The 20080-nt window shown below is 41.6% G+C and overlaps 1 protein-coding gene and 1 gene segment (V, D, J or C); both read left to right on the top strand.

The window, feature by feature from the left end:
* The first annotated feature begins 236 nt into the window (after positions 1-236).
* Positions 237-17502, top strand: LOC146963393 (serine/threonine-protein kinase PAK 2-like). 5 transcript variants are annotated; one of them, XM_085766771.1, is made up of 16 exons: positions 290-638; positions 1308-1459; positions 6452-6642; positions 6772-6878; positions 8860-9007; positions 9128-9144; positions 9255-9368; positions 10014-10125; positions 10266-10329; positions 10509-10557; positions 11365-11477; positions 11717-11834; positions 13024-13123; positions 13251-13447; positions 13763-13900; positions 14586-17502. In XM_085766771.1, the coding sequence occupies exons 3-16, from the start codon at positions 6468-6470 to the stop codon at positions 14670-14672; spliced, it is 1539 nt and encodes a 512-aa protein (XP_085622897.1). In that variant the 5' UTR covers positions 290-638; positions 1308-1459; positions 6452-6467; the 3' UTR covers positions 14673-17502. The 5 variants fall into 5 exon arrangements, with proteins under 5 accessions (XP_085622895.1, XP_085622897.1, XP_085622896.1 ...); XM_085766770.1 differs by having other exon boundaries at positions 350-638; positions 1343-1459; XM_085766769.1 differs by lacking the exon at positions 1308-1459 and having other exon boundaries at positions 237-638.
* On the top strand, positions 17149-19467 carry LOC146963392 (T cell receptor beta variable 29-1-like). The segment is given in 2 exon segments: positions 17149-17188; positions 19142-19467. Coding segments are annotated over 2 exon segments (366 nt in total).
* Positions 19468-20080: the final 613 nt, after the last annotated feature.

The raw sequence follows: 20080 nt of genomic DNA, 5'->3' as shown, positions 1-20080 counted from the left end.
CTGTGTGGATTTTCATTTGGAATACCTGCACCTTTGCTCTGTTTTATTATGTGTTATATGTTTTGTTTTGTATCTAAATCTAAATCTAAATTGACTGTAAGCTTTGTTAAACGCTGTTAATCAAGTCAGCATCATGGACAAAATAGTTAGAAAATGTTGCAGATTTTATTTTGAAATCAAGGACACAGTTTCCGGTGACTTTTGATGTAAACACACGAGTGCTGCTTCGCGCTTTACCCGCCCTTTGAGTTTTTGAGTTTTTCCCATAGTGAGCGCTGCGCTACGGAAGCCGAGAGGTTCCGATTCCTCTGTTTGTTTCTACGACGTTCCGCTTCCTCTTCGCCAGGCTGGTTCCTCCCCGGGTCGACTGAAGACTGAACCAGGCTGAGCGGCTCTCATCTGGGGGGAGAGAGAGAGAGAACCGGCGGGGGGAATAGTTACGGCGCCGTGTGTTTGAAGAAGAAAGGACACGAATTAAGTTTTTCACGCCACCGTCCGGAACCGTCCGTGAAATCTCAGCGTGAAATCTGTGGACTTAAAAAAAAAAAAAACACGGACTGAAAAATCTGCAGAGACGGGGCGGAGTTTCAGGAGTTTGACCGGAGTGTGGTTGATAGTTTGCGGTTGACAGACAACCGGTGAGTTTAGACTTCTTCATTCAACACATTTATACTTATTTTTGCTTATTTTATTCGACACAGGAAGCTATAATTGTTTTCCTGTAGCTTTGAAGGGGTATAAAACTAAAAAAGCAGCTCAGCAGGCAAGACATCCAGTAGCCTACTTACTGGGTTAGTGGGACTTGAGGTTTGCTTTGCTTTTTAATTAGAAGTAATGACAGTCCACATGGGCACTACAGTATTGTAATAACATGCGATGTTTATACAAAACAGCTGTGATAACAGGAGGCAGAGGCTGGTCTACATGACATAAATGGGCCTTTAGATGTCTAACTAGCAGCCCAGAAGCTGATTTATGTGATTTAATCAAGCAGAATAGAATACACTGTACAATGTACATAACCCCACATTGAAATATAGTGTATGTGTAAGTTTTTATTTCTTGCCTTCAGTATAAAAGTGAATACTTCTGGATTTAGTTCTGTAAATCAGCCAAAACAGGCTGTGGGAATATGTTTCTTTTGGCTATGGAAAACTGGAACAATGTGGGTTTCACAGGGACAGTCTGGACTCTGGAAAACCGCAGTATTTCTAAAAAATCCTGGCTCTGAGGTTGCCTGTGAATGCTACACACACACAAACACAAAAAAATCTGTGATTTAATAGTCCAGACTGTTAATCCTCCAGGTTACACACTGAACCACTGTCATTCCTCGCTCCAGACCCCCGAACACTTAACAAGACCTCAGCTGTGAGTCCTGAGGCGGCTCTTGTACCTGGTCCAAACTGTGGTCTCTCTCTCGGGCTCTGACAGTTGCCTACGGACCTCAGGTTGCCAGGTTGGTGATTTTGATCAGTCATAATGTTGACACAGGGGTGAGGCAGCTGTTTGAATAACAGGATAAGGTGCTCAGTGTGGGTGTGCAGCTGCATGGGCAGTGTGTGTTTACGCTTCGTTCAACTTGCCAGACCCATAATCAGTGAAGTGACTGTAGCAGCTACTGGGCTCAGTGTATAGTGTGTGTCAGTGTGTGTCTATGTGTGTGTGCTTTTTTTAAATGTTGGATTGTGTATATTTTCTTTTTCTGTGTCATTGAATGAAAGGGGGGGGTGGAAGTGGCTTATGTGTGTGTGTGTTTGTGTGTCAGCTTCATCACTCCTTCCAGGAAGTCCTCTGCAGAATTTCCTTTTATAGAAGCCAAATACAAAAGGCCTGCTGTCCACTTCCTGTAAACACCTCGGCGGCCGTGTTTGCAGCGCTCTGGTTGGCAGGCCCGGGTCCTGTGACCTCTCGAGGCGCTTGGGGAGTTCCAGGATGAGGAAGTGGGCTTCCCTTGACGGTGGCCAATCACAGGGAATAGAAAGTGCCTCTGCTACAACAAGAGCGCAGAGAATGAGGAATAGAAATTATATATATAGAGGGCGGGGAGGGATGAGATGAGACGACGGCGATGATGTTCTCTGTGTGGATCAATTGAGGACAGATATGGAGAGATGAGAGCTGCTTGGATGTAAGATAGTCTGTGTGGTTCTGGTTACCAAGAATGCAGAGTTTGAGGGAATAAATCAGCAGAAAAAATAAGTAAATTACCGGCTCAGAGACAGGAATGTGAATGAAATGTGCAGCTGACATTTGGACATGGAACAAATCCACATCAGTAGAGAAGAAACTGTTGACAGTGATTGATTAAACATGATGATGTGCTACTTCAGACAGACTATAGAGCCAGATCTGTCTTATTTCTGGAGATAATTTCCCTTCTTACCGTGCTCCCTGTCTTCATGCTGTATAGATAAGGTGTACAGTTATATAAATATCTGTTTTGATTTCATAAAGAAGCATTTTATGGAGCTTATTTATTCCCTCATTCTGGGGAAGATGTACTGGTGTTGGCGGAGTTGTGTTTAGTTTTCGTCAATATGTCACTTTAGGCTATGTCAATAATTTGTAATGAATAGCATATTATTTGAATATAATTTGATTATAAAAACATCAACTAGTAAAAGCAGAAGTAAGCGCAATGTTTGTGTTAATATAAGTCTTAAATAGTTATATCTTCTGACGGCAATCACTTAGAGTGTTTGTTCTGAAACACGGGTCTGTCAGTCACTCTGCTCTGCTGTAAGCCGAGGAGAAAACTTTCCTTGTATCCCACAACCTTTATCCAATGAGGAGAGAGAACAGCATAAAGGGGCGGTCCTCTCTGTGTGCAGCCAAGGGATGCGCGTGATTGTGGTGACGTAGGGACGAGGGCGGGGACTGCTAACTGCATCGGCTGACAAGAAGTTATCCAAAACGACCGGATCGCTTACTTGTGTAGCATATCAATATGGGTAATAATTTCTGTAGGGATGTAAGTCAATAATGTTTAAAATATCATTTGGCCGATGGCTGACGCTGGTATTGATGTTTTTTCTCTGTTGTTTATTCCTCTTTTGTGCAAAGGAAACTAAGAAATCTTCATTACTTACAAAAAAACTACATTTTCGCTCACTTAAAGCAGAAGTAAGCGATCCGGTCGTTTTGGCTAACTTCTTGTCAGCCGATGGACTTAGCAGCCCCCGCCCTCGTCCCTACATCACCACATTCACGCGCATCCCTTGGCTGCACACACAGAGAGGACCGCCCCTTCATGCCGTTCTCTCTCCTCATTGGATAAAGGCTGTAGGATACAAGGAAAGTTTTCTCCTCAGCTTACAGCAGAGCAGACTGACTGACAGACCCGTGTTACGGACCAAACACTCTATATAAGTGATTGCTGTCAGAAGATATAACTATTTAAGACTTATATTAACACAAGCATTCCGCTTCCTTCTGCTTTAACTTTAACAAATTGAATGTGCATGTGTCCTCTGGCGTCTCGGCAGAGTCACATCCCCCCAAAAACGAGAAAAAACAGCACAATATACCACATAACAGATTAACATCGGCCACTGTCACCAGTATTTTCTGATGGCAGTCAGTGAGGTGAATATCAGCCGATAGGATACCGATGTTCAGCCCATGCAATGGTGCATCTCTTAATTACTGATATTTTGAAAAATACAACTTTAAATCTTCTTTTGAGAGACCGAGAAATGATTATGGTTGGTGCTGGAGCCACTAGGCCGTTACCCTTAGCTTAGCATAAAGACTGGGAACCGTTGGGAACTGCTAGCCCGGCTCTGTCTCTGTTTATACGTTTAATGGTTTTAATGTGTGGTTCTTCTGTTGAGATACAAGCTAATGAACCCATTACATTAATCGTGCCAGACAGTAGTAGATAACATAGATACACGAGTGTAGCCTGCAGTGCTGATGTGTGCACCTGCCCGCTCCCCTCAGAGAGTTCACTGCTGCGCTCTGTAACGTAGCCCGCAGCTATAGAAAAGAGGTTCAAGTGTTCACAATGGAGCGCCTGTTGGAAAGGGGGGAGTGTGTGTTTTAGGGCAGGGAATGTGTGTGTGACATGGGGTCCCTGCGTGTGGAGAGGCCTTGTGCATATGTGTGTGTGAATGAGAGAGAGGGAGAGAAAGAGAGAGGGGGAGAGATCAACAGGAGCACATGCCTGCTGCAGCCCTGCAGCTATGGAATTCCTACAGAGAGACAACTTGTCTCGGCCTGGCCAGCCAGCACCCAGTGTTCAATCCAAAACACACACACACACACACACACTGACACACACTCACTCACACTCACTCACTCACGCACACACACGCTTTTCAAAATGCACATTAAGTCTGAGGCTAGGGCTAATTTTATCCTGCCAGGGCAAGAATACACTTGTCCCATCCCAGATCGCTGAGGAATGAGGCAGCCTGCTAAGACCTGCCCTGAAGACGGGGAAAAAAGAGACAGGACCAGGGTAAAAAAGAGCCACGAGAGCAAAGTAGACAACTACACACTTGGGGAAGGAGGCGCACACTCACACACACACAACACACACGCTCTGGAACTGGGAATACGGACAATTTTTATTCTTTACTTGGTCTTCTGTTAGACACAGAAGAAACAACTAACAGGTGAGTCCTCGGCAACTTTTATAAGGAAAAAGGTGAAACTCCTGAGGGGATGTAGGGATGTGTCTCTGCTTCTATAGGTGGACTGACTCCTCAGGTTGTCGTTTATTATAATGACTGTCTGGAGCCTCTGTTGAATTTTTGAGATGAGGTGTGAAATGCCGTCGCAGGTAGCAACACAGCCGGGAGAGCTCCCATCACAGCACAGAGAGCGTTTGAGGAATTATGGAGGAAAGAAAGAGAGAGGGATGATGATGTAACGCTGAGTCGAGTTACTGCTGATGTGTCTTCTTGTGGTTGTGAAGGCTCAGTTATTATTACGCAGCAGAGCTCTGATGGTGAGTAAAGGGAAGGTGAATATATCAAGAGATCTTCACATGTGAGGGGGGGAGGGAGTGGAGTGTAGTGTGACTTTTTTTTATTTTTTTTATTGTTTTTATTTTGTGGTTTTCAGCACCAGAAGTGACTCGGGTCAGCAGAGCAGCTACAGGAAGAAGGTTTTCATGTGAACAAGAAGTCACACACACAGAGGCGCCTACAGTATACCTGCCTCACACGCATCTCTTTATCCAGGCTTTTAATTCGCACCGTGTCATCGGCAGTCAGACACAGGAAGTGAGGAAACCTTTGTTTGCTTCCTGTTTCCTGCGCTGTGATGTCACCAAGAATGCAGGCCCCTCGCCGCCGCTCAGAGCCGAGCCGATCAAACTGCTTGCTCTGCAAGACGAGAGGTGCTTTTGTGGTCGCTGGCTTCATGTGTGTGCGCGTGTCTGCGTTGTCTGCATCCGTGCATGAGCGCCTACTGTCTCGCTTTTCACCATATTCGGCTAATGGAAGAAACTCAGATCCTGCGCATGGGCTAGAATAACTGTACTTAGAATACAGTTATGGATGAAAATCTGCAGGAAAAGTGTGTTTCCATCATTGGATGTGGGTTAAATCACAGAAACAGCGGCACAAAGTACATCCTCCAATGGTTTAATCAAGACATCACAGGAGGTTTTAAGTAAAAACTGAACAATAAATTGGATTAGGCTGCATCTTTAAACACAGTTGGACAGTTTAGTGTCAAATCCACCAACAAGAGGTGATGGTTTTGTAGCATTTGACCCTTTTTGTGCCCCATAGGGTGGAAGTGCTAACATCCCATAGACAAAGAGGAACCTAAGACTCAGGTTTATGTGTGGGATCACAAGCCAGAAAGGATTGAGTAGCGCTGGTGTAGTTTATAACACAGCTCTGTAGGTTATACACTTCAAAAGGTTCATTTAATGTAAAATCATAGTGGCTCAGTGAACTGTGACGTAAATGTCAAACTACCCAGCTCACTTCTCGTTCTCCATCTCACCCATTCTCAGTCGCACACTCAACTCAGACGCTCTTTTCTCTCTCTCGCTGTCTCCTTTCCTTCCTCATTCATCTGTAACGTGAACGAGACTCAACACGTCACTGTGCCCATTCAGCTCGCTTCCTGCTCGCACACTCTGTGTTCCCTCCGCTCCAGCACTCAGGGCAGATCCACACACACATTATGGCCTGGATGGATTAGTTTGGTCTTGGTGTGAGTCTCTTTTAATTTGGCGTTTTATTGTTTCAGTGTCTGTGCATTTGTGTGTGTGTGTGTATGTTTGCAAAGGAGGTCAAGGTTTAGTTGACGTGCAGCTGTTCCTCTGTAGCATGTCATGCTTTCACTAGCATTGTTGAAAAAGAAAAAAAAAAAACAGGAAGAGGTGAACCAGTGATTGAGCGTGCAGCAGCAGCAACAGACTCGCCGTGCGTCTCCAGTGCATATTTCAAACTTGTGCATCTGATTTGATCCCGACTTTTTGCAGGTGTACGTGTGTGTAGATGTGTGACAGCGGAGTGTGTGAGGACAAGCCCCCCGCCCCCCCTGTCAGGATGAGCAGTCAAGGAGGAGGAGCCAAGGACAACCAGTCGGCCAATCACACTCGGCCGCTGCCGTCCGTACCGGAAGAGAGGAAGTCCAGAAACAAGATCATCTCCATGTTTGCCTCTGAGAAAGGTGCAGGGTTTGGAGAACACACACACACACACACACACACACACGCACACATATACAGTAAAAGGTAGTGTGCATACAGTATGTCAGTGGATCACCCAACTCATTGACCACCTTGACATCTCTCTGCAGGAGGCAGGAAGAAGGACCGGGACAAGGACAGACCTGAGATTTCCTCCCCGTCAGACTTTGAACACACCATCCATGTGGGTTTCGACGCCGTCACCGGAGAATTCACTGTAAGTATTTTCACTTCTGAACTCAAAACTGTGGAACGAGCTTAATTACAGTCACACCTTGCAAAAGTATTCATACTCCTTGTGCTTTTTCCACATTTTGTCATGCTACAACCACAAACTTAATGTATTTTGGGATTTACCAACACAAAGTGGCACATAATTGTAAAGTGGAGGGGAAATGATACATGATGTTGAAGATCTTTTACAAATAAAAAAAGTGTGGCGTGCATATGTATTCAAACCCCTGAATACATTGTTCAAGTCAAGTCAAGTAAGTAAAGTATGCCTTTATTTATCCCACAGTGGGGAAATTGACAGGGTTACAGGAGCAGTACATACATACAAATACATTCACACATGAAGTGCACACTGTGGTGGACTGGTAAAAAATATAAATATAAATATAGGACAGACAAGATACAGAGAGATGCTAAGATATTAAAAAGAGATATAAAAAATATACAGATATAAATACAGTGCAGTTGTGAGTAGGGGGGGGGTCAAGTCAAGTCAAGATGCTTTATTAATCTGTAAAGGAAATTGTCATGTCACAGCAGCAGCATTCATACAGACACAAAAGGGCAACCATTAAATAAAACAGATTTAAATAATTAAAACACTAATTGAGATTAGAACAACTTTTGCACACTATTGATCATTAAAAAGTCTTATGGCCGCAAGGAGAAAATATTTTCTGTACTGGGATCACCTTTGACCGTTGAACAACCTTTTGCTGCAGTTACAGCTCCAAATCTTTTAGGGTGTGTCTCTACCAGCGTCTGGACTTTGACTGGGCCGTTCTAACACATGGATATGCTTTGATCTAAACCTTTCCATTGTAGCTCTGGCTGGATGTTTAGGGTTGTTGACCTGCTGGAAGGTGAACCTCTGGTCTCAGTCTCTTTTGCTGCCTGTAACAGGTTTTCCTCCAGGATTGCCCTGTACAGTATTTAGCTCCATCCATCTTCCCATCAACTCTAAGCCACCACCATGTTTCACCGTGGGGACGGTGCATTCAGGTTCATGTGCAGTGTTAGGTTTCTGCCACACATAGCGTTTTGCATGTCAGCCAAAAAGTTCAATTTTGGTCTTTAATTTGTAAAAAAAAATCTTGAACAAGGAAAATGATACATGGGGTTCAAGATTTTTCACAAATTAAAGACCAAAATTGAACTTTTTCACCTTCCAGCAGGTCAACCACCCTAAACATCCAGCCAGATCTACAATGGAAAGGTTTAGATCAAAGCATATCCATGTGTTAGAACGGCCCAGTCAAGTCCAGACCTGAATCCTACTGAGAATCTGTTGCAAGACTTGAAACCTGCTGTTCACAGACGCTCCCCATCCAGTCTGACTCAACTGGAGCTGCTCTGCAAAGAAGAATGGGCAGAAATGTCAGTGTGTAGATGTGAGAAGCTGGTAGAGACACATCCCAAAAGACTTGGAGCTGTAACTGCAGCAAAAGGTGGTTCAACAAAAGTATTGAATACTTTTGCACGGCACTGTATATTTGTCACATTAAACAGACTCTGATAAGGCTGCACCAGCTTCACGTACATCCATCCTTAGTAAACTCTTGTATGTAAAACAAGTGCAAATCTGATTTTGTGGAAAACTCTCTTCCTCAGCTTCTTATTTAATGTGCAGACTCTTTATCTTCCCTTAAAATTAATATTATAGCACATTTTGTCGAAGAAAATAACATACAGTATACAACATATTACCTCTTTTGCTCTTCTATTGAGCTGTTCTTACTGACAGTTCGTGAGTGTAAATATTAACAGACATCTAATCTCTACATAAGAAAACAGTTTGTGTGGTGTGGATGTTGGATGGACTCCCAGACTATAGAGCGACCAGCTGGATGATTACAGTCCACATTCATCCTCCACGGATGCACAACCTGAGTTATTTTTGTTTCATGTGTAGATCTCTGTATATGTAAGTTCATGTGTGTGTGTGTGTGTATGTGTTTGTGCAGGGCATGCCGGAGCAGTGGGCCCGTCTCCTCCAGACCTCCAACATCAGCAAATCAGAACAGAAACAAAATCCTCAGGCTGTCCTCGACATCCTCAAGTTCTATGACTCCACCAGTGGAAAACAGAAATACCTCAGTTTTTCCGCCTCAGGTCCGTTTACTTTTCTATTCTTTTTTTCACTTCCGCAGATAAATAAACATTCAGTGGTTTCGCTGTAGACTCCCTCCCCAATCCTTACACTGTCTTTTTGCATTGTTTTGTCTCTTTCAGATAAAGACTCGCAGTCGGTGAGTGCTTTCTTTCGTTACTTCCACTCTCATTCATAACATCACATTAAACTATACAGTAAATTCAGTGAATTTCACTCTCTCTTACCTGCGTATGTTTGCTGTTGCAGCCAGGTAAACAGGGTACGGTGACCTCCCCGTCAGGTGGCAAAGACGGCGACGACGACGACGATGACGATACGCCACCTCCTGTCGTGGCCCCGCGGCCAGAACACACAAAATCAGTGAGTCGTGATGACGGAGATCGTGATTTTAAAGGGATAGTTCAACATTTTGGCAAATTGGCCCTTTGCCATAATCACTATAGTCATAGCAGTAGGTTCGTTACCTTTATTTGTCGGTGCAAGCTATTTTTAGAACGCCGGAGCAGAGCCATGAGCTGCTCAGAGCTACGCTACGGAGGCTCATGGGATTTCTTGGTTTCCCTCATCAAACTCATCAAACTCATCAAATGTTGTGACCTGCGGTTTGGCATGAATTTACCTCTAAAACAACTCTGTCTGGTAACGTTCTGTTATTATCTCATAGCGTGGTGAATGTGCAGGTCACAACTTGTCCACCAGAGCGTTTTGGAGTTGTTGGATTGTGTATTTGATGAGTTTGATGAGGGAAACCAAGAAATCCCATTAGCCTCCGTAGCGTAGCTCTGAGCAGCTCGCGGCTCTGCTCCGCCGTTCTAAAAATAGCTTGCGCCGACAATTAAAGGTAACGAACCGACTGCTAGGACTATAGCGATTATGGCAATGGGCCAATTTGCCAAAATGTTGAACTATCCCTTTAAAGAACAAGATGTTATTTTGTAGTATTTTTACAAAAGAAGAAAATATAAAACCACCTACCTACTGTTCGTCTCTCCCATGTTGTGTCAGGTGTACACAAGGTCGGTGATAGATCCAATCCCGGCTCCAGAGGAGAAGGCAGCTGACAAACAGAAGAAGAAAGGAGGCAAAATGACCGATGAGGAAATTATGGAGAAACTAAGTACGCCAACCACACTCACATACAAACTGAAAATGACTCACTACAGGCGAAGCCACTTCCATTTTTGGCTCCGGTAGAAAAGCTGACTTACCAGTTTCCTTTTTTCTTTTTTTTTTTCTTTTTTTTTGGGTCACTCTTAGGAACCATTGTCAGCATCGGAGATCCTAAGAAGAAATACACTCGATATGAGAAGATCGGCCAGGGGTGAGTGAGAAGTGAGGATGATGTAAAGCGCTGAAATCTGGCAGGAGTTTGATCCCGGCTGAATAAAACGGGAAGGTTAAGCTGGAGGACTGACAAACAGAAAGCAAATAGATATCAGGGAAAAAAATAAAGAAAGGCCTTTAAATTCACCTGTCTCTCTCTGTTTTTCCTTTTTCCAGGGCGTCGGGCACCGTTTACACAGCCATAGATGTTGCCACAGGACAAGAGGTAACGTGGCTTCATATTGTGTCTCTCTCTGCTGCTAGAAAGTTCAACCACTTCCTGAACCACCTGCAGAGTTTTCAAGACACAAACACATGCATGCTATATCTCTGGCGAACTCAGCAAAAAAAAAAGAAGAAAATTCTTGGGAAACAAGGGAAGATTTTGGCGAGAATGACTGGGAAATTCCAAGACTTCAGTTCCCGGCATTCAACCCTTATCAGAGGAATACAGCTCCATCCAAAACACATGTTTAAGAACATATTTATTGTCTGTCTTGGCAACTTTGCCTCTATTGAATTTGGAAATTCAAATTTATGATGCGTAAATTGATGCAACAGAATAAATATGCACAGCAAAAACTCAAAATCTTTCCAAGAATATTTGTCTTATTTCTTGTCAAAATGTCTAATTTCTAGTCAAAACTAATCTCTTTCTACTTAAAATAAGACTCATCACCTAAAAATTAACTTGTTTTCAGATAATTTTCACTTGTTTCAAACTAATTTTCAATTGAAATAAGTAAAACTTGCTCCACTATCAGATTTTTCTACTTATTTCAAGTGAAAATGTGCTTGAAAGAAGTAAAAATTATCTAAAAACAAGCTACTTTTAAATGTGATGAGTCTTATTTTAAGTAGAATTAGATTTGTTTTGACTAGAAATAACATTTTGACTAGAAATAAGACAAATATTCTTGGTAAGATTTTGAGTTTTTGCAGTGTGTAACCAACACATCCTGCAATTCCCTAGATATACTGTGTGTGTATGTGTGTGTGGTGCAACACATTTACAGGATGCTGTGTTTCACAGGTGGCCATTAAACAGATCAACCTGCAGAAGCAGCCGAAGAAGGAGCTAATTATCAACGAGATCCTGGTCATGAAGGAGCTGAAGAACCCCAACATCGTCAATTTCTTAGACAGGTAACATCGAGCTTTTCATATTGCACCTTATTATTACTTCACAATATCATAGAGGCCATTGTCTATCTGTCTGTATATCTGTGTTTATTTAATTATTGTTGCTGTCTGTGTTCACTTTCATGTTATATGTGTGTGGTAAACGTATGTTGAATGTTAATTTGCACATTTGGAGTTTGGGGAAACGCAATTTCGATCCCCTGTGTAATGCATTGCATGCATATGTGTGTGTGTGTTTTTAGTTTCCTTGTCGGGGATGAGCTGTTTGTGGTGATGGAGTATCTGGCCGGCGGCTCCCTAACTGACGTTGTGACGGAGACGTGCATGGACGAGGCTCAGATCGCCGCCGTGTGCAGAGAGGTAGGAGGGCTGTTCACTTCTCACACGGCTGAGCTGACAGAAGTTTATCAGTCAAGATCTGTCAGAGCGCTTGTGTTGCATAAACTCAAGATATTCACAGACAGACTCGGTGGAGACAGACATTTTCACCACAGAGCTACCAGTAAACCACTTTGTGATAGATTATCTCATGCGGCTCTTTTATAACAAGAGCTTTGTGTTTATTGAGCATCTGAGAGAAGGAGGTGAGTCTCAACTGGACAAAAAGTTGAAGCAATATTTAGCAGCAGTACAGAGGAGTCCTATAGTCTGAGGCATTTTTCTTTTTAACATCCACCAGATCAACTTCAGTGTTAGTCTTTAAGGTGATGAACAAACCACACAATTTGCAAATCATATTGCACAGTGGAAATCTTATTGATTAATTTACTGTAGGTGTGGCTGTCTGTGTATGAGCTGTGTATGTTTGCTTTTGTCTCACTTGAAAGAAGTTGCCAATCTCAGGGAGACTTCCTGTTTAAATGAAAGACTTAAATCATAATTAGCAGGCTTTTAAGGGGAGACACTACAGGTGAATAGGGTAAAAATGTTAACTAACACTATGTAAATGAGGCAATATCTAATGAAATATGCACTAATTTGCATATATTTCCAGAACCAAAATCTGAACAATGGATAAAACCCCTTTCAAAATTCTTGTTTTATTTTGTTGACATATTAGAGTCAGAAGTTAATAATTTTGCCCTATTTTTAGGTAGTTTATAAATCTGGCTGTGAATGATATATCTACATCATTGTTCAGGAGAGAGAGAGCTTTACAATGATACCTGACATGACAAGCACAGCGCAGTATGTCACAGTAGCATGCTAACTTTTGGTGAATTTAGGAGAAATCTACTGACGATAGAAGACAAAATGAAGTGAAATAACCACCTTTACGTGGATTTCCTACCATTTCTTTCGACTTTTCTGAAAGAATACATGTTAAGGAAGAAAAATAGCCCAAAATCTCAAAATTGATCCGTGCATGAAAAAACAGCCTGTAGTGTCTCGGCTTAAAACAGTAACACCAGTTACTTCAGGCTCTCATGTTTTTGTCTTTACCAAAACATGCACACAAAAAAACAAAAATCTCCTTTTTTAAAGAAATATATGTTTGTCTATGTCACTTTTTGGGGGCGTGCTAACAGTTCTCCCTTTTTGCGTTCAGGTCCTTCAGGCTCTGGAGTTTCTCCACGCCAACCAGGTCATCCACAGAGACATCAAGAGTGACAACGTGCTGCTGGGGATGGACGGATCAGTCAAGCTCAGTAAGAGATAGAGAGACAGAGAAAGAAAAAGCGCACACAGACAAACACAGATCCCACAGACCACTGATGTATATCTTCAGGACTGTGATAACATTGTATATCATATGTATTATTTTTTTCTTTGCAGCCGACTTTGGCTTCTGCGCTCAGATCACTCCAGAGCAGAGCAAACGCAGCACCATGGTGGGAACGCCGTACTGGATGGCTCCAGAGGTCGTGACCAGGAAAGCCTACGGACCCAAAGTGGACATTTGGTCCTTGGGGATCATGGCCATAGAGATGGTGGAGGGAGAGCCGCCATATCTCAACGAGAACCCTCTCAGGGTGAGTGAGTGAGTGTGTGTGCAAGGAGGAGAATGAGCAGAAAAATGTTTCCTCTAGCACCACCATGAGGTCAAAATTTAAATTCTTCACTTTAGGACAAAATACCTGCACAACTAATGACACCAGCTCAGTCTGTTGTCTGGTTTCTATCTCTGTGTGATTATTAAACATCATATTTGATCATTAGTGTCAGATCTTTATAGAAATATCCACAATATTATGCAAGGATTACTCTGAAGAAACCAAATTAATGTTGCACTGCATTAAAGATGATATTACACTGCTCTTCTGACCACGCTGTTGTGCTCGTCTTAGGCTTTGTATTTAATCGCCACCAACGGGACTCCTGAGCTGCAGAGTCCAGAGAAGCTGTCCCCCGTCTTCAGGTCCTTCCTGTCCCGCTGTCTGGAGATGGACGTGGAGAAACGAGGATCAGGCAGAGAACTGCTGCAGGTGAGACGAGCAGCTCTTCATCGTTGAGTCGTTTGCTGTTTGTTCAGTCAGTTTGTCTCGGAAATGTGAGGAAAAATTGAAAAAAAACGTCTGTCGATGCTGGTGAAGACTCAAAGCCGCACGTCTAAAAGGCTGAAACCAGGAGATTGTCGACAGTTTTGTCGACATGGATCCCTGATTGAAATAGCTGCATAGTGGGAACATTAATTTCACCCAAGAAGCATTATAGAGAGAGATCTGAAACCAGATTGTTCAAAACCACCTTGGAAAAGACTATATTACTATAGATATTTGGTTAAATTATAAGTGGAAACAGGGCTTTATTTGGCAATTTGGAAATTACGCATTCACTTTCTTGGTGACGATTTGAGGAGGAGATCTACCAGATGTCAGAAAAGAGTCAAAAATATCCATTTCAATTTCTTTTAATCCAAAATATACATGTTTACTTTACATGGAAGTTTTTAGACTAATTTTTATAACTTTATGTATATAATCACCATGCAATTGGGGCCAATTAACACTCAGGACCTAATTTTCCTTTATTGGTGACCAAATTCAGGTAAATTTGAGCTATTTTTATTCTTTTGAGGTTTTCGTGTGATGTGTCAATTACTTACATGTGGGTAACTCCTCAGCTTATTATGGTATTCATGTGTGAACTCCTTTGTGTGTGTGTCTGTAGCATCCATTCCTGAAGCTGGCCAAGCCCCTGTCCAGCCTCACCCCCCTCATCCTGGCGGCCAAGGAGGCCATGAGGAGCAACCGCTAACTCCTAGTCTCCAAAGACTATAAGACCAATAACACCAATCACACCCACAACCTGCCAGCGTCTCCTACTGGTCTACGTATGACGGTCAACAGACTTCCTTGTGTTTGTATTTTTTTTCTTCAAAAGGGTCATAAAAATGCATTTCCACTCCCAGTGTTTCTGTATGGAAGCCATATTTATCTTATCCTCGTGCCTTGGTCCAAAATCTGCAAAAAAAACAAACAAAAAAAATTGTGTGTTTTCTAGTTGTCGGCGTCATACTGCGCATTTTTGATCTTGATGTTATCACTCGTTATTATGCATATCAGGAATGTGTTGTTGAAATTGTTCAAGACTCTTTGCACACCGAGGCTTTTCACAAAGGATCTTATCTTACCATTGGGAGTCCTCTGAAAAAAAAAAAAGTTCCTAGCACGAGTTTCCTCTGAGGAGCCGCTCACAAAGCTGCTTTAACACAGGAAATGACAAACTCCCTAGAGGAAGAGAAGGGCCATAAGCTGCGGATGACATCAATGCTGTGTCTCAACTCCATAAGACATACTTAATTATAAGTGCGCCTTGTGTATGTTGTAAGTTCCCGCTGAAAAAGTGCCAAAATAAATTTAACCATACTCAAAACAATCAGTATTTTGACTTAAACACACCTTGATTTCTCAGTGTGTTGTGGACAATGATGACGAACACTACTACTGCCCTGCAATACAATGCACAAAGGAAACTGAGGAGCTGGGGGTAAAAAAAAAAAAAAAAGTTGTATTCATTGTGTCTGACTCAATCACATTTTCCACTAATTATAAAATAGTTAATTATGTTGATTTTTCCATATACTAACTGCAAAAAAAAGATTAGTATGCAGTATATACTGTATATCAATAGCATATAGTATTACATTGAAGATAGATTTAAGAAGAGACATGTATCAAAATAGCTGCCTGTAATTTTTCTCTCGATCAACTAATCGTTTAATTAATTTATCGTATCACCTCTGCCTACCTGAGATTAAGTTAAATGAGTGAGGAGTCTTGAATTTTGGTGTGTGGAGAGACTGAACCTTTACAACTGGGTTTTTTTTTTTTTTGTGGGGGGGTTGGGGGTCCATGAGGGTCTGAAAGCAGCCTGGAAAAGCTGCAGTGTACCAAACTCGTACTGTACTGAGGCCCGGCGGCACGGGACAGTGCGGTCTTTGTGCGGCGGAAAAAGTCATAGCAGTGTCCTTGTTCGACCCAGTATCTCACTGAAAAATCAAGCCATTCCAGTAAAAAGGGGTGGGATTCAAGTTTTAGTGTTGTTGTTTGTTGTTTTTGTTGTTTTTTTTCAGTCTGTTTTTGTACATTTTATTATTTTCTAATTGTAGATGAACAAAAGGAAAATGTCCGGATTTTCTGTGTTCAAAGTTTCAGCCTGGTTGGTTGGTTAGTTGGTGGCAAGTTTTAGGGTTTTATACAAGGCACCGAAATGCACACTATCATCATCTCGTCTCTGACTCCACATCCTGCCTCCGCTATCAAAACTCTCTCTGCAAACTATGAACACTGAAAGATGCTCAGACTCTGTACCTGCCACATCTCTCTCTCTCTCAATATGATGTTGTGTTTTGTCTTTGTCTCTCTGCCTTTTTGCAATCGATGCCCAACTGTCAATGTGTTGGTGAGAAATACAACAAACAAACACAAATACTGTATGAAATTGTCTGTTGAACTGGAGGAAGACTTTGCTTCTTTTTTTTGTTTTGTTTATTACATATTGGTTTAACAACTTTTTACAAAGTATGTTTATCATTGAAATCTTGCTGTTTTATAATTATGGTAATAATAATAATTATTATTTTTACTTTGGACAAACAAATCGCCTTTGTGGAGGCTTTATCATTGCACATGCGTCAGGTCTGCTGACAATTTACATATTTAAAGAGGTGGCAAAATGGCTTTACATTGCCACCTAAAACAATTTCAAAGAGGCCTTTCCTACTAGATACATAAATATAAGTGGGCATATGAAACATGGGCCCACAAACAGTAAGTCCATTATTCTTAATTTAATAGTCATTTTTTGGTGTAATTTCTTTCCATTTACAGACCTCAGAAACTTTAAGAAACTCCTAGAGAGCAACCTCATGTTTAGTCAGTCTCATCATAAGACCTTTGCAACATTAAATTGTGAAGATCCTTGTTTTTTTTTCAGTTTTAGGCTGGATTTGCCATGAAAACCCAACTCCCCTCTAAATCTCTGACTCATATTTAGTAGTAGCTGTAATGATCTGCTGCTCTCAGGTCACTTGACAGTCAAAGATGGTCAGAAAATGTCTTGTGAAAACAATGAGTACTTGAGCCATGGCCAAACCTCCAACAGGAAGTGGTTATAGCTCCGTTGTCCGATCCATCTTCCTCTCATGTGGTCACAACAACAACGACAACAACAACAACAATGTCCCTCTGAACTTGATACTTATTTCCCCAAAAATAGTGAGTTTCCAGTCATGAAGCCTTTTGTGGCTTCTGTGGAGTTTGAAACAGGAAGTGGGTTTAATTCCATTATAAAAAAAAACTTTTCTCCAACATTGACTTGTCTGCTCACAGCGCCACCTGCTGCAAACAGAATGACAATCATTTGGTTCATATCACATCCAGTGCTAGTGACGATGATGATGATGATGATGATGATGAAGTGCTTGTTGTGAGGTCCCTGGCTGTTACACACAGACAGGAATATGCAGGACATGTTGCCCACTGCCATACGCTGTGTGTGTGTGTGTGTGCAGGTCATGTTAACACGAGAGTGGGGTGGACAAAACTGAGTTTGAATGTTTTTCCAATAAACTTTGCTCAAAACATCTGTGTAGTTTCATGATACATTATTATACAGGTTTATAACAAGATCCATCAACTAGATGTGTATGCAAAGTAAAAGAGGAAGACACTATCATGACATTAACAGACCAAGTCTTGTATTGAATCAGTAACAGACTGCATAGTCATTCAGTCCTCGTAAATACTGGATGGGTGGTAGTTTTACATCTTTTAACACTACACACACATTCACCAGGATAATCAAGTGTTAGTAACTGTATTCAGTTCAGTTCAGTTTAGTTTATTGTCATTTAACATGAAGGAATGAAATGTGTTACTGAGATCCAGCAGCTTACGGTATAAATACATTTAAAAAATAGACCCTATAATAACAAATAGATAATACATAATAACTAAAAGAGCCCCCACTTCTTCTTTTTCACTCTGTTGTGCCGATTTATTTGTTTGTTCATTAGCTGATGTCTAGACAACCAGCGAGTCCTTCTGGGGTCCATAATCAATTGTTACTACTACTAATATATGATTAAAATAGAAATAACAACAAGCATGAAGACAAAATCATTTATTCATTTTTTTAAAGGTCCGGCAGTCAGTTAAGGCAGAAGTAAGTGATCCGGTCGTTTTGGCTAACTTCCTGTCAGCCGATGGAGTTAGCAGTCCCCGCCCTCGTCTCTACGTCACCACATTCACACGCATCCCTTGGCTGCACACACAGAGAGGACCGCCCCTTTATGCCGTTCTCTCTCCTCATTGGATAAAGGTTGTAGGATACAAGGAAAGTTTTCTCCTCGGCTTACAGCAGAGCAGAGTGACTGACAGACCCATGTTTCAGACCAAACACTCTATATAAATGATTGCTGTCGGAAGATATAACTATTTAAGACTTATATTAACACAAATATTCCGCTTACTTCTGCTTTAACTTTTATTTACTGTGCACAATAATGTTGATTATGTTAATTAGCCACACTGTCATGTTTGTTGTGGCTGTTACACATCTTCATGGCCTGCAAAACAATTGTTAATTGTTGTTTATTTACTCTGTCAAAACGAATCAAATAGGATGATAAATGCAGCTGCCGCACTGAAAACAAGGTTGTTGTGCAGTTTATAAATATTGAAGTCCTTCATTAGTCTTCCCATTGAGTTTTCCCAGCTTTTACACAGCAGTGTGTGTAGTTGAGTATCTCCACAGCTTTGTGTGTCCAGCATGGAGACATTCAAGCCCAGAAACTCAGAAAGTCCCCATCCTGTCCCGTCGAGACAATATTTAGCATATCACAAAGAGTGGGACGATCACAGTGAAGCACATTTCTATGCTGTGAGTCAACACTAATCCCCAGTGCACTCTTAGTACTTTTTTTTATCATTGCACACTAGGGGGACCTCATGCACAGTCACAGAGACAGTTTAGTCACATCACATGTTAGTGGGGGTTCCTTCCTACAACCTTTTATCTCCTATCACAAGCCGACTGAAGCTGTGGTTCACTGTGCTCACATCACAACACGAGGACGATGATGATGATGGCAGCAGCTCTGATCCAACTCTCTGCAGCTCTGCTCTGTGTTGTAGGTACTGTACATTATCACTCTGAAAACAGTATTTGATATTGATGACACCGGTGGTCCTGTAACTTGTTTTTATTCTTTTAATTTACAGGTTTAATTGGCGGTAGTGATGTCAACCAGTCTCCTCTGGTGTGGCAGTATCAGGGTCAGTCTGCTACGATAAACTGCAGCCACACTAAGGGCAGCACTTATCGACAGATGTACTGGTACAGACAGCGGCCAGGGGAGGGGATGAGGCAGATAGTCTACACAACTTCGTACGCCGCCCATGAATATGAAAGTGGCTTCAGCAAGGGGAGATTTCCAGGAGAGAAGAACGATACTGAGACTGGATCTCTGACGGTGAAGGAGCTGCTGCCTGACGACAGCGCAGTGCATTTCTGTGCTGTGAGTGAACACAGTGATAAAGGCGACTGAGACAGCTGCACAAATACCCAACGAGTGGTGTCACAGTGAACAGAGGCCAACAGTTCCTCTAATGAACCATAGAGGGAACCATACACTTCTCCTCAGACAGAAAACATGCATCCTTGACTCTAACATTTTATTGCAACATTGCATTATACAGTATCTTATTTCTCCCTGTGCATAAGAACAGATTTCCATTTAAACAACAGCAAAGAATCTGATCCCACCGACATCTGTATATTTTGAGAAACCTGCTGTTTAAATGAATTTGAATTGAATTTTTTTTTTTAATTCATGAATTTATTTCAAACATGTTTAAATTAAATAAAGAAAAAAAATGTATACATCATACATGCATACATATATAAAACAAAACAAAACAAATAATAATACAAGCATCATCAAATTATAATATACACAAATTGGAAACAGGAGTGGGAAGAAGTACTGTATGCATCAGCCTACTCTTTTATTTTTTCGATCTATGAAATAATATGCATTGAGTTATGAATGAATGAATTCCTGATTGCACTAACATGATAGAATATAAACTAACCTACACTAAAATTATAATAATAAAAAAGTTGAACGAATTTTTGGATTTGTTTGTTGCATGTTTGCT

The sequence above is a fragment of the Trachurus japonicus genome, chromosome 22 (assembly GCF_045865225.1).
Source record: "Trachurus japonicus isolate A0001 chromosome 22, Traja_1.0".
Taxonomy (NCBI): Eukaryota; Metazoa; Chordata; class Actinopteri; order Carangiformes; family Carangidae; genus Trachurus; species Trachurus japonicus.
The sequence above is the reverse complement of the archived record's forward strand: the minus strand, read 5'-3'. Positions and strand labels throughout refer to the sequence as shown.

Bases quoted from the DNA above. Each gene is read 5' to 3' on its own strand.
- LOC146963393 (XM_085766769.1), top strand. From the start codon at position 6,468: ATGTGTGACAGCGGAGTGTGTGAGGACAAGCCCCCCGCCCCCCCTGTC. The intron at 11,835-13,023 runs GTAGGAGGGCTG...TTTTGCGTTCAG, and splicing joins TCGCCGCCGTGTGCAGAGAG to GTCCTTCAGGCTCTGGAGTT. The intron at 13,448-13,762 runs GTGAGTGAGTGA...TGCTCGTCTTAG, and splicing joins TCAACGAGAACCCTCTCAGG to GCTTTGTATTTAATCGCCAC.